The sequence below is a fragment of the Cucumis sativus genome, chromosome 1 (assembly GCF_000004075.3).
Source record: "Cucumis sativus cultivar 9930 chromosome 1, Cucumber_9930_V3, whole genome shotgun sequence".
NCBI lineage: Eukaryota > Viridiplantae > Streptophyta > Magnoliopsida > Cucurbitales > Cucurbitaceae > Cucumis > Cucumis sativus.
In genome coordinates, this window is record NC_026655.2 from 14,383,136 (window position 1) to 14,407,678 (window position 24,543).

The 24,543-nt window shown below is 36.4% G+C and overlaps 1 protein-coding gene and 2 long non-coding RNA genes across 6 annotated transcripts; all 3 read right to left on the reverse strand.

The window, feature by feature from the left end:
* On the reverse strand, positions 1-23,458 carry LOC116404671 (NAD-dependent malic enzyme 59 kDa isoform, mitochondrial-like). Of its 4 annotated transcripts, XM_031887945.1 has the most exons (9): positions 23,396-23,452; positions 23,224-23,307; positions 19,549-19,655; positions 19,241-19,310; positions 18,710-18,876; positions 10,898-10,984; positions 7,825-8,036; positions 6,032-6,135; positions 1-383 (listed from the first exon to the last, which is right to left on the reverse strand). In XM_031887945.1, the coding sequence occupies exons 1-6, from the start codon at positions 23,435-23,437 to the stop codon at positions 10,951-10,953; spliced, it is 504 nt and encodes a 167-aa protein (XP_031743805.1). In that variant the 5' UTR covers positions 23,438-23,452; the 3' UTR covers positions 1-383; positions 6,032-6,135; positions 7,825-8,036; positions 10,898-10,950. The 4 variants fall into 4 exon arrangements, 1 of the variants encoding a protein (XP_031743805.1); XR_004217676.1 differs by lacking the exons at positions 1-383; positions 6,032-6,135; positions 7,825-8,036; ... (2 more) ...; positions 19,241-19,310; positions 19,549-19,655 and adding exons at positions 22,167-22,310; positions 22,698-22,803; positions 23,042-23,144 and having other exon boundaries at positions 23,396-23,458; XR_004217674.1 differs by lacking the exons at positions 1-383; positions 6,032-6,135; positions 7,825-8,036; ... (2 more) ...; positions 19,241-19,310; positions 19,549-19,655 and adding exons at positions 22,167-22,313; positions 22,698-22,803; positions 23,042-23,144 and having other exon boundaries at positions 23,396-23,458.
* Positions 12,598-17,416, reverse strand: LOC116404684. The gene is made up of 2 exons (XR_004217688.1): positions 14,628-17,416; positions 12,598-13,528 (listed from the first exon to the last, which is right to left on the reverse strand). It is a non-coding gene; the product is annotated as an uncharacterized LOC116404684 (long non-coding RNA).
* Positions 20,122-21,932, reverse strand: LOC116404683. The gene is made up of 3 exons (XR_004217687.1): positions 21,538-21,932; positions 21,337-21,397; positions 20,122-20,845 (listed from the first exon to the last, which is right to left on the reverse strand). It is a non-coding gene; the product is annotated as an uncharacterized LOC116404683 (long non-coding RNA).
* Positions 23,459-24,543: the final 1,085 nt, after the last annotated feature.

Genomic DNA, 24,543 nt, shown 5'->3' on the forward strand with positions numbered 1-24,543 from the left:
TTAGAGAATACATTATTAAGGAAATAATATAGAGAATAATATCATAATAATATCTTCTAAAATACTCTAAATACACTAATACCCAAACTCAAGGTCCTAGAATGAACTTGAGATTGCTAAGAAAATAAAATTTAGAATAGAATTAGAAACGCACATAGAACAAACGGAAAGAAGCTAAAACAAAACTCAACAGAGTAAAAAGAAATTGAAGTAGAGCAAAATTAGAGCAGGATGAAAACGGGATCTGAACTAAGTGTTTCATCGAGTCGAAACGGAAGCAGAATCGGAGCAGGAGCTTCTCGTCGGATTTGAATGGAACAAAACAAACTAAACCAGAGCAGGTGAACAGTTGTAGGTGAAGATAAGCAAAACTCTTCACGATACTGAAGCAAAACGAAGACAAAATAAAAAGTTGATATTAGGATGATGGTCACAAAACAGAAGCAAAACTAAAACAGTTAGAGAACAGTCAGAAACGGAGAAGGCGGTAAGAAAGCATGCGGAAATCCCATGATACTATATTTTGTCTTAGTTGACTTCTTCTTTCCCTTGGTATGTTGCATGTCCAAGGCTCGTTTTAAGACGCAAAGTGTGTCAAGAAACCAACCCTCCTAAATTATAATTGTTAAATGTTGTTATATGGGTTTACAACAAATTTTTATTTTAAAGTATTGTACAAATCTATTACACTTTCTTTGTTTTTTTCCCTTTTTTTTTTATATATGTCATAATTTGGAAATGTTTTAATTTCTAGATTTTAATGAATGTCTATAGATTTAGCAAGATTTCATCTACTATTTTATTGAAATTAAGATTTATAACAATTTGGCTTTGGTCTTTTAGGTTTTAGGGTTTAGGGCTTAGGGCTTGGGCTTTTAGGGTTTGGGCTTTTAGGGCTTGGACTTGGAGTTTTTAGGACTTTTAGGGTGCTTAGGGTGCTTAGGGCTTTTAGGTATTAGGGCTTGGGCTTTTGGATTTTACGGCTTTTACGGCTTGGCGCTTAGGGCTTAGGGCTTTTAGGGCTTAGGGCTTAGGGCTTATGGCTTACGGCTTACGGCTTACGGCTTAGAGTTAGGGCTTTTATTGCTTAGGGCTTGGGCTTTTATTGCTTAAGGCTTGGGCTTTTAGGGATTTTGGGGCTTAGGGCTTTTTAGGCTTTTAGGGCTTAGGGCTTATGGCTTTTAGGGCTTGGGCTTTGGGCTTTTAGGGCGCTTTGGGCTTTTATGGCGCTTAGGGCTTTTAGGGCTCTTAGGGCTTAGGGCTCTTAGGGCTTATGGCTTAGGGCTTTTAGGGCTGTTACGGCTTTTAAGGCTTTTACGGCTTTTAGGGCTTTTAGGGCTTAGGGCTTAGGGCGGTGTTCTGAATCCTATAATACAACCCTTCGAAGGGAACGTCTCTCCAAGGCAGACAAGTAGGCATATTATAGAAATCTCACGGTGCAACCTAATGGGGGATGGGAGGTTGGAAGGTTTGGGGTTTGGGTTTAGGGGTTTTGGTTTCGAGGTTCAAACTTTTCGAGGTTTTGAGGTTTGTGGTTTTGGGGTTATAGGTTTCGAGGTTCGAGGTTTGAGGTTCGAGGTTCGAGTTTCGGGGTTCGCGGTTAAGGGTTTAGGGTTAAGGGTTAAGGGTACTTTAGGGTTTAGTGTTTAGGATTTTGGGTTTGGATTTCAGGATTGGGGATTGAGGTTTGGGGTTTGTGGGTTGGGGTACTTTGGGGTTAAAGTTTAGGATTTATGGTTTACAGTTTTAGGGGTTTAGGGGTTTGGGGTTTAGGGTGCATGGATTGGTTCGGAGTTCGTGATTTCAAGATTCGGGGTGGAGCGTTTGGGGTTTCATAGTTTAAGGTTTAGGTTAGAGTTATAGAGTTGTGTGCTATTAGATTTCAAGACGATGACCAATATTAATCAAAGTTTGATTCCCAAAATGCATGTAATTCGAATCATAATACGAAACTCAAAATTTCAAACCAATCCATAATACAAAATGCATAGATATTCCCTAACTAATAGAAACTGTTATCTCCACCAACAAAGTTTGAAGTTAGGATTACCGGTTTCAGATTTCGAGTTTCAGGGTTTTGGGGTTGGTGGTTGGGGGTTTGGAGGTTTGGAGGTTTGGGGGTTGGGTTTCGAGGTTTGTGGTTTTGGGGTTTCAGGATTTGTGTTCAGGGTTCGAGGTTCGAGGTTCGGGGTTAAGGGTACTTTAGGGTTTAGTGTTTAGGATTTTAGGGTTCTGGTTTCGAGATTGGGGATTTGGGTTTGGGGTTCAGGGTTCATGGTTTGGGGTGCTTTAGGGTTTATGGTTTAGGGGTTAAAGTTTAGGATTTATGGTTTACGGCTTTAGGTTTTTAGGGGTTTAAGGTTTAGTGTTTTAGGTTTCAGGGTTTAGGGTGCTTGGATTGGTTTAGGGTTCGTGATTTCGGGTTTCTGGGTAAAGCGTTTGCGGTTTCAAGTTTTAGGTTTCGGGGTTTTGGGGTTTTTGGGATTTTGGGTTTGGGGTTGGGTTAGGGGTTTTAGGTTTCGAGGTTTAGACTTTTCGAGGTTTCGAGGTTTGTGGTTTTGGGGTTTCAAGTTTCGTGTTCAGGGTTCGAGGTACGGGTTCGGGTTAAGGGTACTTTAAGGTTTAGTGTTTAAGATTTTAGGGTTCGGGTTTCGAGATTATTGGGGTTTTGGGTTCGGTGTTCGTGGTTTGCGGTACTTTAGGGTTTAGGGTTTAGGGTAGAGTTCTAGAGCTGTGTGTACTTAGATTCCGAGACGATGACCAATATTAATCAAAGTTTGATACCCAAAATGCATGTAATTCGAATCATAATAAGAAACTCCAAATTTCAAACCAATCCATAATACAAAGTGCTTAAATATTCCCTAAATAATAGAAATTGTTATCTCCACCAATAAAGTTTGAAGTTAGGATTACAGGTTTCAAATTTCAAGTTTTGAGGTTTGGAGGTTGGGAGTTTGGAGGTTTGGAGGTTTGGAGGTTTGGAGGTTTGGGGGTTTGGACGTTAAGGGTTGGAAGGTTTTGGAGGTTGGGGGTTTGGAGGTTTGGGGGTTGAGGGTTGGAAGGTTTGGTTGTTGGGTTTTGGTGTTTTGGTTTTCCAGGTTTAGACTTTTAGAGGTTTCGAGGTTTGTGGTTTTGGGGTTTCAAGTTTCGTGCTTTAGGTTTGTGATTTGAGGTTCGAGGTTTGAGATTCGGGGTTCGAGGTTCGAAGTTAGGTGCTTTAGGGTTTAGTGTTTAGGATTTTGGGTTCTGGTTTTGAGATTGGGGTTTCGAGTTTCATGTTTCGGGTTTTGGTTTTGAGGTTGGGAGTTTAGAGGTTTGGAGGTTGGGAGTTTAGAGGTTTGGAGGTTGGAAGGTTTGAGGGTTGGGTTTATGGTTTCAAGGTTTTAGGGTTTGGGGGTTTGGAAGTTTGGGAGTTGAGGGTTGGAAGGTTTGAGGGTTGGGTTTAGGGGTTTTGGGTTTCGAGGTTTAGACTCTTCCAGGTTTTGAGGTTGGGGGTTTGGGAGTTGTGGGTTGGAAGGTTTGGCGATTGGGTTTAGGGGTTTTGGGTTTCGAGGTTTGGTTTGTGGTTTTGGGGTTTTCGATTTCGAGTTCAGGGTTCGAGGTTCAAGGTTCGAGGTATGGGGTTCAGGATTCGGGATTTGAAGTTAAGGGTACTTTAGGGTTTAGTGTTTAGGATTTTGGGTTTGGATTTCAGGATAAGGGTTTGGGGTTCAAAGTTCGTGGTTTGGGGTACTTTGGGGTTTATGGATTAGGGGTTAAAGTCTAGGATTTATGGTTTATGGTTTTAGGTTTTTGAGGGTTTAAGGTTTAAGGTTTCAGATGCATGGATCGGTTTGGGGTTCGTGATTTCAGGATTCAGGGTGTGGCGTTTGGGATTTCAGGGTTTAGGGTTTAGGATTTAGGTTAGAGTTATAGGGTTGTGTGTTATTAGATTTTGATACGATGACCAATATTAATAAAAGTTTGATACCCATAATAAGAAGCTCAATTTTTCAAACCAATCCATAATACAAAATGAATAGATATTCCTTAAATAATAGAAATTGTTATCTCCACCAGCAAAGTTTGAAGTTAGGATTACATGTTTCGAATTTAGAGTTTCAGGGTTTTTGGGTTTTGGGGTTGGGGATTGGGGTTTTGGAGGTTTAGGGTTAGGGGTTGGAAGGTTTGAGGGGTTGGGGGTTGGGTTTCGAGGTTTGGACTTTTTGAGGTTTCGACGTTTTGGGGTTTTGGGGGTTGGGGGTTGGGGGTTTGTTGTTTGGGGGATGGATTAGGGGTTTCGAGGTTTTAGGGTTTGGGGATTTGGAAGTTTGGGGGTTGAGGGTTGGAAGGTTTGAGGGTTGGGTTTAAGGGTTTTGGGTTTCGAGGTTTAGACTCTTCGAGGTTTTAGTGTTTGGGGGTTGGGATTTTGGAGGTTTAGGGGTTAGGGGTTGGTAGGTTTGAGGGGTTAGGGGTTGGGTTTCGATGTTAGACTTTTCGAGGTTTCGACGTTTTGGGGTTTGGGGTTGGGGGTTGGGGGTTTGAGGTTTAGGGGATGGGAGGTTGGAAGGTTTGGGGTTTGGGTTTAGGGGTTTGGGTTTCGAGGTTCAAACTTTTCAAGGTTTTGAGGTTTGTGGTTTTGGGGTTATAGGTTTCGAAGTTCGAGGTTTGAGATTCAAGGTTCGAGTTTCAGAGGTCGAGGTTCATGGTTTGGGGTTAGGGGTTAAGGGTACTTTAGGGTTTAGTGTTTAGTTATTTTGGGTTTGGATTTCGGGGTTGGGGATTGGGGTTTGGGGTTTGTGGGTTGGGGTATACTGTGGGGTTTAAGGTTTAAGGGTTTAAAGTTTAGGATTTAGGTTTACGGGTTTTAGGGGTTTAGGGGTTTAGGGTTTAGGGTGCATGGATCGATCGGAGTTCGGAATTTCAAGATTCGGGGTGGAGCGTTTGGGTTTCATAGTCTAAGGTTTAGGTTAAACTAGGGTTGTGTGTTATTAGATTCTGAGACGATGACCAATATTAATCAAAGTTTAATACCCAAAATGAATGTAATTCGAATCATAATAAGAAACTCAAAATTTCAAACCAATCCATAATACAAAATGCATAGATATTCCCTAACTAATAGAAATTGTTATCTCCACCAACAAATTTTGAAGTTAGGATTACAGGTTTCAGATTTCGAGTTTCTGGATTAGGGGTTTTGGGTTGGTGGTTGGGGGTTTGGAGGTTTGGAGGTTTAGGGTTGGGTTTCGAGGTTTGTGGTTTTGGGTTTCATGTTTCGTGTTCAGGGTTCGAGGTTTGAGGTTCGGGGTTAAGGTACTTTAGGTTTAGTGTTTAGGATTTTAGGGTTCTGGTTTCGAGATTGGGGATTTGGGTTTGGGGTTCAGGGTTCGTGGTTTGGGTACTTTAGGTTTATGTTTAGGTTAAAGTTTAGGATTTATGGTTTACGCTTTAGGTTTTTAGGGTTTAAGGTTTAGTGTTTTAGGTTTCAGGTTTAGGGTGCATGGATCGGTTTGGGGTTCGTGATTTCAGTTTCTGGTAGAGCGTTTGGGTTTCAAGTTTTAGGTTTCGGGGTTTTTGGTTTTTGTGTTTTGGGTTTGGGGGTTGGGTTAGGGGTTTTAGGTTTCGAGGTTTAGACTTTTCAAGGTTCGAGGTTTGTGGTTTTGGGTTTCAGGTTTCGTGTTTGGGTTCAAGGTTTAGGGTTAGGGGTTCGAGGACTACAGAGGATTGAGGCTAACCACCAATCAGGATGAAAAATGAAAACAAATTATATTATAAGCATTGTTAAATCTAATCCATGATAAAATAATAAAAGTTTGAAAACGTAGCACCAATCAACAAATAGAAACAACAAAATTTTGTGGGAAATTGTCTGTATGGCCAAAAGAATAGTCAAAAAGTTCTTCAATGCTAAAAGGAAAGAGAATAAAGAAGATAATAAACATCAAACTGGAGAGTATCATTTCCTAAACCATTCAACGTGTAGCTATTAGAGTGACACACGGTAAAAGTATAAATAAAATTGAAAACTAAGAGTGCTTAGTTTTACCTTGACCGTGCAAATGGTCTATCTTTCTCGAGTTCTAACTCCATAAGTTCAGCTTCTACTTCTCGATTTTTAGCTAAGCCCATGCCCCATTCCAACTTTATCTCCTGTGACCGAAGACCAGCATCACAAGCAGCCACAGTGAGATTTGATAAAAACATTGATAAGAACTATAACTCATGAGAAGTACATAGTTTAAAGTGTAATTTTAATTTAAATCATAGCTCTTTAATACCACCCTAAGACTTCAATACTATACTTTAATTCAACCAACCACTAATAAATATAGAACAAGAAATTGGAACAAGTCTGGATTATTAATATCACAAAGCCTAAATATTAGTTATCAATATGAAAAAAGATTAAACAAGTGTAAATTCAAGATAGATAGGTTTTAGAAGCTTTAAGTTGGTATCTTTTCAACATAGTCAACAAAACATGAAGCATACCTAAAGAAAGAGAAAGTCTCATGCTATTAAATTAATTGAAACCAACCGCAACAACAGAAAATCAGCTTGATTAAACAAGTTCTTAATAATCTATTCATTGAGCCAAACAAGCTAAACCACACCATTCATCTGAACTAGTCAAAAGCAAACAACCCAAATGCTGAATTTCATTTTGATTCGTCCCAACATGTATATATATCTAAACATGAAACTAAAACTTCCCAATTTTGCATAAACTTAAAAAATACATGAATTTAAGATAATTAGAAAAGTTATGTAGGGTACCCAAAAGATAACTTCTTTTTTTAATATTATTATTATTGAAAAAGTTAACTACTTGCAGGAGGAACCTTTTCAATAAAAAGTTATGCATGAAGATCACCTCTGGCAACCATTGCCTAAAATGAAAATAATTAATGTTCTTCAATTAGCAACAAAGCTCGAGACTACCAACAAAATTGAAAACCTTTGAATGAAATTCAACATTTAAGTCAAGTATAACAGTTGCAAGAACCAATGTGGATAGGCATAATCATCAAAGAAATGAACAAACTAAAAGTCTTTAAATAGTAGTGGGTCAAATCACAATGAGGTCAATAAATCCTCCAAGATTCCTCACGCCAAACATAATAGGGTCAGAATTGTTATTTTGTGAGATTAGCGATGTTGCAAAAGTTGAGCCAAACAGTCATGGCTATCAAACAAACAAAGCGTCATTACGGCATACAAAACAACATAAAAAAAATTAATTCTTATAAAAAATATATATAAGTTATTTGAAATCTCTTGGAATTCATGAATTATACATCATAAAAAACTGATAAATTTTGTTACTACTACGAAGTGGGATAATCACATATTAGTGGCTTCAAACATTGCACTTTTCATGCATTATATGTCATGTTAATGCTCCTAACTATGAGAATTACCTTCCACTATAATCAGATTCAAAATCATTTTAATTTCCAAATGCCTCTTTAGAACCCCTAGACATTCTACATTTCTCATGATATAGAATAGGAAATATGTGGTGGTCAATCAATTAATGACAAACTATATCCTGTCACTTGAAAGATCAAATATACAAAGATAAAAACACAAGAAACCAAAAGTAATCAAAAGAGAAAAAGAAGATAAATGCATTAACCATGGTGATTTGGCACACTAGCTGATCCAAACTCCAAATATGCACAGGGAATGCAAGAAAAAAAAAGAGAAATATGAAGAAAACAGAAATGATGTGTGGAGACACTGAAGAAAGATGCAGTACTATGAACTGCAAGAACAAGCAATCTCTTAAGCTAGAAAAGAAGAAACATGAAAAACCAAGGATGTAATTATCTATACCTCATTTGTATGACGTAAATTGTCGGAGAAGAAGGAAGATGAAGGCAAACCCTTCAAGTCCAAAACTTTAGACGGCATGATGGAATCAAAACAGAACAAATCTCAAAATAAAGAAAGAAAAGTCAAAGAAGCTCCATAAAAAAGGACGCCAAAAATTGCAACCCCACTCCTTCAGAAGGCAATTCAAAAACTTCCCTCCAGCCTACAAAAATCTGCAGGTTGAGCAAAACATTTCATGAGTAGAAAAAAAAATAAAAGAAATTAAATTACAAAACGAAGAACCATTGATTAAACTAACTTAAGCACCACAATTCATATGTACCACACAGTCAAACAAGAAAGTAATGCAACAGATTAAACAAAACAAATCATAAACATTAATTAAGAGATCACCTTTCAAAAATTAAGTTTCAAAAACACAAAAAAACAACTGAAATAGTAGGAAATAAAAAGGTTCTCTCCAACACTATTTGTTAAAACAAAATCGAGACAAGAAATGGTTTCCTAATTACTATTTCCTTTCTTCTATGCAGCTGCATAACACTTGGCTAAAACCATGAATGCTACTAATACTTTGGTTGAAAATGTTGGTTAAATTGTATCCCATATAATAAATACCCACATAGAGTGAGTGAGATCGAATAATTTACTAAAAATGATCAAAATTTCACATGTACGTAAGAACTAGCAGTTGTAGGGTACGGAGAAGAAAGTTTCTTAATCATTAAAAAGTTGGAAGATTCTAAAAAGTAGGGCTTATATTTGATAAAAACAGTACATAAACTTTAAGAACAACCAAATCAGACAAATAAGTAAAAGAGATAAATAACAAAACCCACGAAGAGCAAGGAAAAAGGTACCTGCAACGATAAGGAAATGTCAATTTTTTGATAAATTAAAATAATAAATCTTCAATGTTCATGTGATAAATTTTGGTTGTATACAATTACACAAGTTGTATAAATATATAAATATATAATTTATTTATGTAAATATGGTTGAAAGAATGAAAAGAAAATGTGGAAAAGATGATAGGCCATATAAGGAAATGTCATTTTTTTTGGGGGAAGGAATTAAAAACTGCCCATGAGAATCAATACCCTGCTGCCTTAATGCCTTTGATTCTCAATCACAATATTCCTCTGTATTTCACTTTTAAATTTCATTTATTAACAAAAAATAGTTCCTATAATAAAAACTTATAAATTATAAACTTATAAATTACCAATTCCAAAGTTCATTCTATTTATATTATTTTGAAAGAAAAAAAGAAAGAAGCTTAACCTAATCAATGGAGATGGTCAAAAACTACTAAAGAGTAATGGCAGAATCCTCTTTGAGTGTTGAGGAAATTAGCCAAGTATCCCTAACCATGAAGAGAGTTTGAGAAAGCTTACCACTTCTAATAAATTGGCTCCTTCATTGAGTCCATCGAGCTCTCTTGGATCTTGGTGAACAGGTACCACCCTAAATAGTCAGAAATATGGAACTATTTCTCATCTCTATTATCGTAGTTATTTGTGAAATCTCAGTGTTCAAGAGGCTGAGTAGCTTTATATGAAATAAGTGTAAGAGCGGTTTGAAGTTCTTAAAAAGAGAGAAACATCAGGAAGCTTCACAGAGCAAGGTAAAGCTTAAGAATTCAGAGTTAGTTAAAGATCAAAACCACAATCAACAACAAACAAATCTCATATCTCATCAATTTTTTCAAAAAGATAAATAAAAGAAAACAAGAATCAGACAAGCAAACATACAATGTCTATTTTTCTATTTGAATTTTTCCTACATCTGTTAAGTTCCAAACATGTTTTCGAGTCATTGGAAATTACTTTTTATGTTACAAGATCACTTTTAAAAGTAGACACAAACAAACGTTAATATGGTTACTATGAAAATGTTTGTGTAAAGTACGAAGCATTCTTCTTCATTTTTGGTTGATCCATTCTCCATTCTACTCAATGGAAAATTAAATAAAATTATGGAACTGTTTCTTCATCCATTTCCAATAAACCCAGTAAAGAAATCACTCAGAACAACAAAAAAATGATAATAAATATATAGCAACTTTGAACAAGAAAACATGTTTTTGAATTGAATCTTTCCCTTAGCCAATATCAATGTTTTAATACAGTCGAAGAACACTTTTAACAGAACATTTATTAATAAAAATCAACTTTGTTAACTAGTTTCTAAAAACACTCTCAAATATGCCTTCCATAACCTGGTTTAAGTTTTGAAGAAAAATGACTAATGGGCTGGGATGCTGATGCCATGGAGTGGCAAAAAAGAGGCTGAGCTTTGTATTTGAAGTATTATGTTGATGAAGACATGTAAAAGGTCTTATGAACATTTCAATTTAACTCTTTTGTCTCTTGAGTACTGTAGCTTTAGACTGATGATTATTTTCCAGTTTGTCTCTACACAAAAGACCAGTTTGTCCATTTGTACTTTAATTGTCAGCCTTCCAAGCTTGTCAAATACATCAGTTTTTAAGATTTACGTGCACCCCATGTCATTAATCCCTTCCTAAGTTGATTTTCCTTTGTAAATATATATTACCCTTAACACTTAAACACACATATTTCAAAGATTGATTCCAAAACAAAAATGAGAAATGAATGAAACTCAAATCAAAATGGAGAAATAAAGAGTGGAGGTGAAAATAACCAGAAAATTTACAATAATGCTATGGAGGAAAAGAAGATAAGTGACTGAAGGAAATGAGGACTCAGGGAAAAGACTCCTATTGTAAGAAGGAACTAAGTTACCATTTTGAAATTTCAAGAAAGAAACTGATGGATCTGAAATGGGTGTATGTATCTCTGTTAGCAACCCAAACTACTGTTTGAACAGAGATTTTATTATACCAAATGCTTATGTAATACTTGGATGAAGAAGATGAAGATTTCATGAGTAGAAAAAAAAAAGAGAAATATGAAGGAAACAGAAATGATGTGGGTGGACACTGAAGAAACAGATCCAAAAAAATGCATACTATGAACTGCAAGAACAAGCAATCTCTTAAGCTAGAAAAAGAAGAAAAATGAAAAACCAAGCATGTAATTATCTATACCTCATCTGTATGACGTAAATCGTTGGAGAAGAAGGAAGATGAAGACAAACCCTTCAAGTCCAAAACTTTAGACAGCACATGATGGAACTGAAAAAGAACAAATCCCAAAATAAAGAAAGAAAACTCAAAGAAGCTCCTTAAAAAAGGACGCTAAAAATTGCAACCCCACTCCTTCATAAGGCAATTCAAAAACTTTCCTGGAGCCTACAAAAATATACAGGTCGAGCAGAACATTTCATGAGTAGAGAAAAAATAAAAGAAATCAAATTACAAAACGAAGAATCATTGATTAAACTAACTTAAACACCACAATTCATATTTTTTTAGGGTTACCCATTGTGCACCCACCAAATCATTCTTAAGAGATTTAAGTTTAACAGTAAAGACCAGAGATGGATCAAACTGTTACACCATTGTTAAAAAGAAGAAAAGAAGCCCATAGAAAGGAAGCTATTAAGGAAGATATTTCATTGTTGGCAAAGAGCATTGAAAGGCTGGGTGTGCAGGCTGCAGACAGCAACAGCAGCAACAACGAACTTTCATGAAATATACTTAAGGAATGATTAAGGGAAAGACAACATGGGAAGAAGTTCCAGAAGGTTCGTCCAACAAGAAAGAAACTATGATTGATGTCAGTGATTCATTTGTGATGGGAGGAAAATCGGAAGAAAAAATACACCAAGTTGGAAGGAGAAGAATCTGCAGGGGATCAAAGCAAATTCAAGAAAATTGACATGCCAGTTTTCGCGGGTATTGCCCGGATTCTTGGTTATTTAGAGCAGAACGTTATTTTCAGATACACAAACTTAATGAGTTAGAGAAGATAGTTTTGATGGTGCAGCCTTGGATTGGTATAGATCTCATGAAGACCGTGAACCGTTTGTTAATTGGGAAGATTTAAAGAGAAGACTTATTATTCGATTTCGATCAGACCGTGAGGGATCAATATTGGGCAGATTTTTAACGATAAAACAAGACACTACAGTGGATGAATACAAATTTTTTTTTTTGATAAATTGGTGGCACCTTTGCCTTTTCTGCATAAGACAGTTATAGAAGAGACATTTATGAATGGTTTGAAACCTTGGATTAAGACAGAATTGGAATGTTGGGAACCTGTTGGGCTTGCTCAAATGATGAAATTGGCCCAGAAAATTGAGAACCGAGAGGTGATAAGGGTGAATCTGTTTAAAATGTGCAGGGGATGATAAAACCCAGGTTTCTACTTCTTTAAATACTCAATTTCATGTAGTTTCCAATGACAATAAGTCAGAAGGTACTGTTCCAGTAAGGGCTATCACACTTCGAGGGGCTGCAGAAATTAATCGACGGGAAGGACCATCAAGACGACTTTTTGTGATGCTGAGTTTCAAGCCAGACGTGAGAAAGGGCTCTGCTTTTGTTGTGAGGAAAAATTTTGTGCAGGCCATAGATGTAAGGTGAAGGATCAGAAGGAACTCAGAGTGTTAGTTGTTCAAGCAAATGGGGAGGAATTGGAAGTAGTGGAAGAGGATGATCGTACAGAGGAACTTGAGGTAAAAGCTATTGAACTTGATATAGAACAAAAAGAACCAGTGATAGAATTGTCATTAACTTCATGGAACACCGGATTAAATGCGATATCAAGTGCTGCTTGATTATCACACCACAATTTTGCTGGTGTGGTGATTTCAAATCCCAACTCAACAATAGTAAAAAAGTTGATATATCCAAATCAATTTGATATATCCAATTCACACAAAAACTGTGCAATTGCTCTATATTTTTTATTATGCACTTGAATGTGACACCACATTTTGTTTCTTACTTTTCCAAGACATCAAATTGCCACCAACAAAAACAAAATATCCTGAAGTTGATCTTTTGTCTTCTTTAGATTTTACCAATTAACATCTGAGAAACATTCAATATTAGTATGACTATAATCCTTATATAATAAAATCATGCCCGAGAGCAGCCTTCAGATAACACTGAATCATTCCAAAGCAGCTGAATGATCAACTTTAGGGCATGACATACACTGGCTCATAATACTCACTAAATAGGCTATGTCGAGTCGATTCGCTGGAAGGTAATTAAGTTTTCCCTCTAACCTCCTATATCTTTGAAGATCTTTCAACAATTCTCCATCTTTTGTGAGCTATAAGTTAGGCATCGTTGGGGTACTACATGGCTTGGCACCTACCTTCCATGTTTCAGTCAACAAGTCCATATTTTCTCTGTGATAATAGTATTGCTTTCTTGCCTGTTTTTACCTCAAATTCCTAGGAGGTATTTCAACATGCTCAAATCTTTTATTTGGAATTGGCAATAGAGAAAAGTCTTCAGGGACTGGACATCTAAAGCATCATCACCAACAACCACAATTGCATCAACATATACTACGATTAGGATCACCCCACTCTCGGATCTTTTAAAAAAGATTGAATGATCTAACGTGCTCTTTTGCATTCCAAAACTTTCGATCACCTTAATAAATTTTCCAAACCAAGCCTGTGGACTATGTTTTAGTCCATCCAAAGATTTACAAAGGCGACACGCCTTTCCATTCTTCCCCTGAGCAACAAACCCTAGTGGTTGCTCCATATACACCCCTTCTTGAGGATCACCATGAAGAAATGTGTAAGGACCCTAGATAGAAAAATAGTGGATTATTAGGAGAAAATGAAAATGGTTGTTAGTAAGGTCATATAGTAAATAGATGGTAAGTTGGTTAGTTCTTTTTGTTATAAATAGTGGGAGAGGGGTTGGAGAGAGGTGTGAAGAATTTTGAGAAAGTTTTCCTTGTAAGGGAACCTTAGGAGAGTCTAACCCTCTCAAAAGGCTAGGGTTACTTGTTACTTGTTACTTGTTATTAAGATCTTCTAATATATATTTCATGTTTGGATGTATTTTAAGTATTCTTGAGTTCATCTTTTCTCCTTGAGGTAATCCTTGTTAGGTGGGATCCTAACAAATTGGTATCAGAGCCGTAACATCTTGGGGATGACACGGGCTTGGATGCAAAAACAAATGGAGGAGAGGTTGGAGAAGAATGAGAAGGACATTAGGGAACTTAAAGATGTAACTTTGGAGTTGTCCAAAAGCATCGAAAGGCTGGCAGAGGAATTACGAGAAAACAATGTTAGTTGCCGACGGGAAGAATCTGCTACGTCGGAGGGATCGGTGTTGAAAATGAAAGGAAAGATGGAAGAAGACTCGACCGCAGTTGAGAGAGGGACTTGGGAGCAAGCACTTAAATGGGCTGCTAATTGCAAACTTGAGGTGGATGAGAGGGGAGAAACTCCATGGACATGGGGAGCATATGCAGAAATGGATTGTGGATTGCAAGGCAAAAAGAATAGAGAGGAGTGCTAAAACAATACATCAAACGCTTTCTGAAGGGCTGCAAAGAGATAAAGAAAGAGCGGAGAAGAAACTAGAAAAAATTAAAGTTGAAGAAAAACAAAAATGGAACAATGACTTGAAGATGAAGGAATCGAAGAACGACCATGAAAAAGATGAAGGGAAGAGGAAGCCAAATCTAACTGTGTATTCCCATGGCCGACGACTAAGGGTGGGTGGTCAGAGACAAACACTTGGTGGAAATGGAAACACCGAGCAGAGAAGGCGGAAGCATGGGAAAGGAGGCAAACACTATGGATGAGAAGGAAGGCAAAGAAACGATTGAGGAAGCGATCATTGATACTTGGTGGTAGTGAAGAAAACAAAAAGAAGAATCAAACAGTACCTATGTGGAACAAGTCGACCTGGATACGATCTGTGAAAATAGAAGAAACGGCTCATTGGAGTGGCAACATTGAGAGGCTGATCATATATATAGGCCAAGATTTTGTTGAGGTACGTTACTTTCCTTGCCTTTCTTTTGTGGCATGCGAGTTATATCAAAGTAGGGAAGGGATGTGGAAGCTAGGCAATGAAGAAGATGAATAAAGGAATTTCGAAGGTCATCGGAGTAAGATAGAATGGGTAACGACAAGGAAGAAAATGGCAATGGAATTAGTACAGGGATCATAGAGAGGCTGGCGAATGGAAACATATTGGGTTGTGACAGAAAATCGAGGCGGGGATGAACAGAAACCGCGGCGGAGGAAAGATTCTGAGTCGGTCACCGGTGGCCAAAAAAAGAAGAAGATGGATTGTCGAAAAGTCCAGTTACAGGAAGAGGAGATGGAGACAGGGTGCGTTGGAGGTAGTCGACCTAAGGCACAAAGGGAGTTTGTCGGAACGCGGATAGCAACGAGGCTGCAAGTGAGATCGGAAATTGTCGGGAAGAATGCTTTGATATTTGCAGAGGGAGTGAGCAGCTACGGACAAAAAAAATTCAGAAAGGAGGGGGAAGATTTCTTGAAGAAAAACGATTCTTCAACCCACGTGAAGCGTCAGACGTTAAGGCGAAAAATTAGAGACAATAGTAGTTATGATTTGTTTAGTGGGCTGAAATTAAATGAAAAGGGCCAGATTTTCTCAAATGGGCTTGGCTTAGGTGGAGAAATTGGGGATCAAATTCCTAATAAATGGCCAGGAAAACAAAGTGGAGGCTAGGAGAAGGATTGGCACATGCAAACCTCAATGGTTAAAGTATATCACGTGGGATGGAAATTAGGGAAAGAATTTAATCAAAAGTGGGCCAAAATGTTGCTTTTTGGGCTGATTGCAAAAGTAAGGGATGAGGCCCATTATACCTCAAAGAAAAATAAATTGACGGCTTTATCTAAGGAAGTGGAAATCCTATTGGAATATGGATGGTGGGCCAAACATGAGATGATAACAAAGAAATACAGCCTTCATAAAGAAAGAAAGGAAATTAATGTGCTTGAATTTGCTAAATTCATTGAGACCCATTTGTTAGTGTGGCTGAAATGTAACTTGAAAATGGATAGGAATTGCCTGAAGCTCATTGGTAATTCTAAGAAAGATGGTGTATGGGCCGTGAAATTGATTTGGGGATGGGGTCATAAAGTTAATTGTGGGCTTAGCCCATTAGAGAGGAAGAGCTTCAAATTAAAATGCAAGTGGCATGGAATTAGGCTCAGGGAATGGCAGTTGGTTAATTGGGATCACTTTCCGTGTGAGAAGAATGAAGATTGGGGAAGTTCTTGGAGTCTAAAGGGTTGGATGCATGCAAGTGTAATTATTACAACCCAATAGAATTTCAAGGCAAAGCTGAATAAAATTTCTTCCGAGATGGCAGGGGTATGGTAGAGAGTTCAAGGTTTGTAGTTTGTAAGCACACCTTGAGGACAAGGTGTCTTCGAAGGGCGGAGTAATGTAAGGACCCTAGATAGAAAAATAGTGGATTATTAGGAGAAAATGAAAATGGTTGTTAGTAAGGTCATATAGTAAATAGATGGTAAGTTGGTTAGTTCTTTTTGTTATAAATAGTGGGAGAGGGGTTGGAGAGAGGTGAAGAATTTTGAGAAAGTTTTCCTTGTAAGGGAACCTTAGGAGAGTCTAACCCTCTCAAAAGGCTAGGGTTACTTGTTACTTGTTACTAAGATCTTCTAATATATATTTCATGTTTGGATGTTTTTTAAGTATTCTTGAGTTCATCTTTTCTTCTTGAGGTAATCCTTATTAGGTGGGATCCTAACAAAATGCACTTTTAATATCAAGTTGATGTAAAAAAGTTGGAAACAAATATTGAACCTCTCCTCTCCTCTCACCCACCCTCTTCTCTCTTCATTCCGGCCGCACCTTCTCACGGTAACGTCGCCGGCAACGCCAAACCCGGGGAGTAACTCCATCTTTTTCAGAAATGGAAGTCAAAAGTTGAAAAATGGTAGACACTTTCTACTGTATCTAGTTCAAAAAAGGGAGGTTCAATATTGAAAATGTAGACTTCCAAAAAATCCTCACTTTATCCAAGATCCAATTAGAGTGGTTCATTGATTCAATAGATGTTCTTGTAAAAGAACCAAACTGGAAGTTTTTCAACAAATATGCGAGTGATGAAACCGAAACAACAAAGCTATCCAAATTCTGAACCCCATCTGATTGGTTTCTGAGGTGTGTTGCTCGAAACTTCTCTGGAATACAATCCTTCATCCATCTACTCATGAGAAACCAGACAAGGTTGGGTCTCCTTCCTCAACATGATCAGGTCCTTTTTATTGACTCATAATTACACCTCCTTTTCAAAAATATCAAGCTGATGTAAAGGCCAGTGACTGATTGAAGTTAGTGAAATAAACAACCTCACAAATGTCATTTTTACTACTCGAGAAAAAGTATCAGCATAGTTAACGCCATGTTTGTGCGTAGCCTTTCACTACAAGGTGTACTTTTAATTGAGCGACAAAACCATCAGGATTAACTTTAATTGTAACCACCCATTTGCAACTGATATACTTTTTTCGTGCAGGGAGAGAAACTAAATCCCAAGTACAATTATCATCTAAAGTAATCATCTCCTCCACCATTGCAACACACCAACCAAGATGAGAATAGGCTTAATGATACAAACTCTAATGATGCAATGAAAGAACATGCAGAAGACAACTAATGGTTATATGAAACAGAAGAGGAAATAAGATGAGCACACTTAAGTTTACCTTTACGAAGAGCAATAGGAAGATCATCACTCATTTCTGGATCCAATGACGAAGAAGCCTTAGGGGTAGGGCATGGAATTGAAGAAGGTTGTCGTCGATCATAGACTTCAGTGATGGGTTGACAAATAGAAGTAAACACACGTGAAGATGAACCACAAAGAGGATTAGAAGGAGAGATAACATTGTAGATAAAGAAATCATCCTTTGACTCTTGATACTCCCTCGACTCATATTCGAAGAGAAAGAAGGTGAGGAATAAAAGGAGGAATGTTCAAAGAACACGAGAATAACCAAAAAGATATATTTTAAGGTCTTTGGATCCAACTTTGTATGTTGAGGCCGAACGTCTTGGACAAATCAAGTATAACCAATTATTTTGGGTGGAATGAGAAACAAATGTTGTTTGGGGCATAAGATACAAAAAGGTATCTCACCCTTAAAAATGGAAGAGGGCATGCAATTTGTTAAGAAACGGGCTATGGAAACATCAGCCCAAAAAGAAATTGGAAAATTCATTTGAAACATTAGGACTAGTGGTTTAAAAAGGATGACGATTCTTTCATTTTGCAAACCCACTGACTTCATGAAATTAATAAATAGAAGTGTGAAAGTAACATAGACATGAATATATAAGCTAGAGCAAAGGCATGACTACTATACCTGACTACCATTACATAGCGCTAAAAGAAATTGTAATTTTCTTTTTCATTCAATATGTAATTTGACGTAATAGTAATAGTAATTCCTCTTTCAAACAACACTTTTTTTTTTCAACAAAGAGGACAAGGCTTATGATCCCTAAATCGTTAGCAATTAAGATGCAGCAAATAAGGTAGCTAAGATGCAGAAAATAAGAAAACACCCCAAATCACTACAGTGCATAAGAAATCTATCACATAAGCACAAAGATAAATACTGAGAGTATTAGTTGAAACTTAGCAAACACAAACAGGGCAAACTATTATTTAACGTGCTAGTTTAAATATATATCTAAACTAAACTACACAAGTATTTCAAACTGGCAAAACTAAAATTAGGTTTATAGAAACAACGTGTCCTCATCCTTTCTCCTAAGGAATGCTATTCATTATGATTTTATCTTTTGAGTTTTAAAAATATGCTATTTATTATTCATATCTTTTCTCGTGCTATCTAGAAGCTAACCAAACAACATAGAGAAAGTACATTTGTATCACTAATCAATATTTGAAATGATGACGCAGATTAAATAATACAGAATTCAGAAAGTAGAACTTGCCTGCTAGCTGACTTCAGCTGCTCCCTGAGTTCCTTGAACTTGAGGTTTCTCATGTTCTCAACAGTGAAAACAAAAACTGAGTTGTAATTTTCCACACCCTGCCTGATCGATTCCACCATTGATTTCTTGTGGTCCCTTCCTTTTCTTCTTTGTTTTTGATAAAGTAACTGCATTTATCCCACGAACAATTAGATAGAAGACTTAAAACACTAATCTGCATAGGACTAAGTTCATATTTTTCCTCTTTAAAACACTAATCTGCATAGGACTAAGTTCACATTTTCCCTCTTTCTTTTTAAGTTAAAAACCACATGAGTTTGACAATGATTACTACCACCACAAGTCATTTAACTTCTTCAACTGCCTCATACTTTTCACAAGAAACTGCGTCATACAAATTAACCCATAATAAAGCTATCCAAATTCCGAACCCCATCTGATTGGTTTCTGAAATCAGTAACTCTCATGGAAGGAAAAACTTGGACAGACTGATGCAGAAATTGAGAATGAAAGTTAGAAAAAGATTCTTGCACTAGAATCGTTGTTCCCTGCCATTCTCGAAACAGCCTGAATAGTCATGTTAAGAACACCGAGCCCTGCACTAAAGTTGAAAGAGGGGAAAAAACAGCATGTTGAAACAAATGAAGGTTAAACCAAAAGGATTGAACTATAGTTTCCAAAGTTTTCATCTCTTATATTCACGTAATAGTAATAGTAATAGTAATTCCTCTTTCAAACAACCACTTTTGTTTCAACAAAGAGGACAAGGCTTATGATCCCTAAATCGTTAGCAGTATTGCTATTTGGAGAAAATGTTAAAGTTAAACAGCTGACAATACCTTCCAGCCCCTACCACTACTATCTTTTGGTTAACAAAATCACTCAATGGCCGCCCTTGAGCTCTCACAGTTCCCAATAGTCCAACGAGAGCAACACCAGCAGTTCCCTTTATGAAATGAAATAAACGAAAACGAATGTCCTTTTAAGTAATTATCAACTGCATTAATACATCATCAACTACTCACTTGTATGTCATCGTTGAACATGCAGAACCTCTTACGATAACGTTGTAATGTTTCAAAAGGCCATTTCATTTGAAAATCCTCAAACTGGCATCATTCAAAATCAAATTACGAGATTACGATACTGATTACTGGCAGTGAACACAGTTAAAAATTTGATATCTTAACCAATAAACCTGAACAATAGCTTTAGGCCAACATGTATGCACGGCTTCCATAAAAATCATCAACAATTGATAGATACTCTTCTCCTCCAAGTCTAGGTATTCCTATTCCTGAACTCCAAGGTCACCGAGGCCAAGAATACGACTTCCATCTGTCAAGACAATCATGTCAACTGTAGTTGGAAGAAGAAATACAATGAACTTCAAATATGTGCTGCTGGGAAATTAAAAGGGATTTTCATTTTTATTTTGCTCAAAATCAATGCTCTTGAGCTTTTAATGTCCCGAGGAATGTGAAAGTTTCCCAATATATCGTGTATGGAAGTTTAAACTTTTCAAAGAAAACAAGGGTGAAAATTAATCAAACAAAAATTCGATTGTTCTGTAGCAGTTTGACTTTGTTGTCAAGGAAATTAAGAGTGATAAGAAGGCGAGGGAGTGACTTTGAGTGGTGGCAATTCGACAGCCAAGCAACTACACTCAAGGTTGAAGGTCGAATAGGCAGCAGGAAGAAACGAAGAAGAAGAAGAAAATTTTTCGATCTATCAAACGTGATCATCATACAATAGAAAGTCATTTAAATTATCCAAATATCTTTTGAAGTAATTTTAACATTTTCAAAATAACTCTTAATCATGCTCTAAATATGGAATGAATTATCTATCCAACTACAAATACAAAAGTTTTTCTAAATCACTCTAACTAATTATACAAATTCCACAACACATAGATCACATGCTTCCCAAGAACCCACAAAATTGTTCAATGCGGCATTTTATCAAACAGTTGGTGGATGGAGACAACAAAAACAAGTGTTCAATAAAATAATCTTAGAAACAAACACATCAATATTACCTGAAGATGGAACTCCAATTGAACAGCTTTGAGAAAGTGATGGAGAAACACAAACAGAACATAAAGATTATGGGACTCCTCAACTCCAATAAATCCTGCAATGGAAAAATGGGTTAGAAGGTGGAAAAGCATAGTAGAGGATTATGATAATGAAAATGGGTAGTAATGTTTTTCAGTAGCTATCTTTTTCTTCTCTTTTTTTCATGTTGTTTGATGGTTGTTCTTGATTGTCTTTATCTTTTTTTTTTCCTTTTTTGCATTTGGGAAAAAACAGTTTGTTGACTAAGAGGTGATGATGCTGGTGAGGGAATTTATTAAAGTAATGAATACTTTTTGGAGGACTTAAACAAGTAAAAGGACGAAATGAAGCAAGCTCAAGCAACAAATTTTCTGTTAAGTAAGCATAAATATTAACTAGAGGCTTAAATAAAATATTTCACCACCACCACCACCACCACCAGAACAACAACAACAACAAAAAGCCCAGATATATCATCATTGACAACAGAAACAGAGCAATATAAGCAAAATACATTACAAAGAAAAATATGGAGATAAAAGACATGAAGGTTTCCCTTTCACTTACAAAGAGGATCGTTAAGTAACTTCTCGTTGTTAGAACCAATATCTAGCATTACTGGAAGAATCTGTCAATTAAACAAGAGTAAACTTAATGAAAAAGTGTGGTTAAGAAAAGTTGCTAAAAAATGTCACCATTAAATGATATTAGTATTCTTAGATAATCTACAAAATTTCATGAAGAAAAGACTGCAGACTTGAGAGTTACCCCCACTATCAGGAATACTTGCTGAAACGGGAAAAAGATATCGGCAAGTTCTAAATACGGCACACTAAAACTCTCTCTCCTGGTTCTTGCTTAAAATCACATGTACATGTCAATGCTGATAGTGCCTCTTTCACTGAAACAAACCAAATTTCAGTACCAATTAAGATGCAAAAAAATAAGGTATTTAAGATGCAGAAAATAAGGTAGTTAAGATGCAGAAAATAAGGAAACACCCCACATCACTACAGTGCATAACAAATCTATCACATAAGCACAAAGATAAATACTGAGAGTATTAGTTGAAACTTAGCAAACACAAACAGGGCAAACTATTATTTAACGTGCTAGTTTAAATATATATCTAAACTAAACTACACAAGTATTTCAAACTGCAAAACTAAAATTAGGTTTGTAGAAACAACGTGTCCTCATCCTTTCTCCTAAGGAATGCTATTTCATTATGATTTTATCTTTTGAGTTTTAAAAATATGCTATTTATTATTCATATCTTTTCTCGTGCTATCTAGAAGCTAACCAAACAACATAGAGAAAGTACATTTGTATCACTAATCAATATTTGAAATGATGACGCAGATTAAATAATACAGAATTCAGAAAGTAGAACTTGCCTGCTAGTTGACTTCAGCTGCTCCCTGAGTTCCTTGAACTTGAGGTTTCTCATGTTCTCAACAGTGAAAACAAAAACTGAGTTGTAATTTTCCACACCCTGCCTGATCGATTCCACCATTGATTTCTTGTGGTCCCTTCCTTTTCTTCTTTGTTTCTGATAAAGTAACTGCATTTATCCCACGAACAATTAGATAGAAGACTTAAAACACTAATCTGCATAGGACTAAGTTCATATTTTTCCTCTTTAAAACACTAATCTGCATAGGACTAAGTTCATATTTTCCCTCTTTCTTTTTAAGTTAAAAACCACTTGAGTTTGACAATGATTACTACACCACAAGTCATTTAACTTCTTCAACTGCCTCATACTTTTCACAAGAAACTGTGTCATACAAATTAACCCATAATAAAGCTATCCAAATTCTGAACCCCATCTGATTGGTTTCTGAAATCAGTAACTCTCATGGAAGGAAAAACTTGGACAGACTGATGCAGAAAGTGAGAAATGAAAGTTTGAAAAAGATTCTTACATCTTTGTCTATTAGAAAAAAAAATTGGTTTCTTGCACTAGAATCGTTGTTCCCTGCCATTCTCGAAACAGCCTGAATAGTCATGTTAAGAACACCGAGCCCTGCACTAAAGTTGAAAGAGGGGAAAAAACAGCATGTTGAAACAAATGAAGGTTAAACCAAAAGGATTGAACTATAGTTTCCAAAGTTTTCATCTCTTATATTCACGTAATAGTAATAGTAATAGTAATTCCTCTTTCAAACAACCACTTTTGTTTCAACAAAAAGGACAAGGCTTATGATCCCTAAATCGTTAGCAGTATTGCTATTTGGAGAAAATGTTAAAGTTAAACAGCTGACAATACCTTCCAGCCCCTACCACTACTATCTTTTGGTTAACAAAATCACTCAATCGCCGCCCGCTCTCACAGTTCCCAATAGTCCAACGAGAGCAACACCAGCAGTTCCCTTTATGAAATGAAATAAACGAAAACGAATGTCCTTTTAAGTAATTATTAACTGCATGAATACATCATCAACTACTCACTTGTATGTCATCGTTGAACATGCAGAACCTCTTACGATAACGTTGTAATGTTTCAAAAGCCCATTTCATTTGAAAATCCTCAAACTGGCATCATTCAAATCAAATTACGAGATTACGATACTGATTACTGGCAGTGAACACAGTTAAAAATTTGATATCTTAACCAATAAACCTGAACAATAGCTTTAGGCCAACATGTATGCACGGCTTCCATAAAATCATCAACATTGATAGATACTCTTCTCCCTCCAATCTAGTATTCTATTCCCTGAACTCCAAGGTCACCGAGGCCAAGAATAGACTTCCATCTGTCAAGACAATCATGTCAACCTGTAGTTGAAGAAGAAAATACAATGAACTTCAAATAGGGTCTGCTGGAAATTAAAAGGGATTTTCATTTTTATTTTGCTCAAAATCAATGCTCTTGAGCTTTTAATGTCCCGAGGAATGTGAAGTTTCCCAATATATCGGTATGGAAGTTTAAACTTTTCAAAGAAAACAAGGGTGAAAATTAATCAAAAAAAATTCGATTGTTCTGTAGCAGTTTGATTGTTGTCAAGGAAATTAAGAGTGATAAGAAGGCGAGGGAGTGACTTTGAGTGGTGGCAATTCGACAGCCAAGCAACTACACTCAAGGTTGAAGGTCGAATAGCAGCAGGAAGAAACGAAGAAGAAGAAGAAAATTTTTCGATCTATCAAAACGTGATCATCATACAATAGAAAGTCATTTAAATTATCCAAATATCTTTTGAAGTAATTTTAACATTTTCAAAATAACTCTTAATCATGCTCTAAATATGGAATGAATTATCTATCCAACTACAAATACAAAAGTTTTTCTAAATCACTCTAACTAATTATACAAATTCCACAACACATAGATCACATGCTTCCCAAGAACCCAAAATTGTTCTCAATGCGGCATTTCATCAAACAGTTGGTGGATGGAGACAACAAAAACAAGTGTTTCAAAAATAATCTTAGAAACAAACACATAATATTACCTGAAGATGGAACTCCAATTGAACAGCTTGAAAAAGTGATGGAGAAACAAACAGAACATAAAGATTATGGGACTCCTCAACTCCAATAAATCCTGCAATGGAAAAATGGGTTAGAAGGTGGAAAAGCATAGTAGAGGATTATGATAATGAAAATGGGTAGTAATGTTTTTCAGTAGCTATCTTTTTCTTTCTTTTTTTTCATGTTGTTGATGGTTGTTCTTGATTGTCTTTATTTTTTTTTTTTTCCTTTTTTGCATTTGGGAAAAAACAGTTTGTTGACTAAGAGGTGATGATGCTGGTGAGGGAATTTATTAAA

Bases quoted from the DNA above. Each gene is read 5' to 3' on its own strand.
- LOC116404671 (XM_031887945.1), bottom strand. From the start codon at position 23,437: ATGGAAGCCGTGCATACATGTTGGCCTAAAGCTATTGTTCAG. The intron at 23,308-23,395 runs GTTTATTGGTTA...GAATGATGCCAG, and splicing joins GGCCTAAAGCTATTGTTCAG to TTTGAGGATTTTCAAATGAA. The intron at 19,311-19,548 runs GTATTGTCAGCT...TTTCAACTTTAG, and splicing joins GTAGTGGTAGGGGCTGGAAG to TGCAGGGCTCGGTGTTCTTA.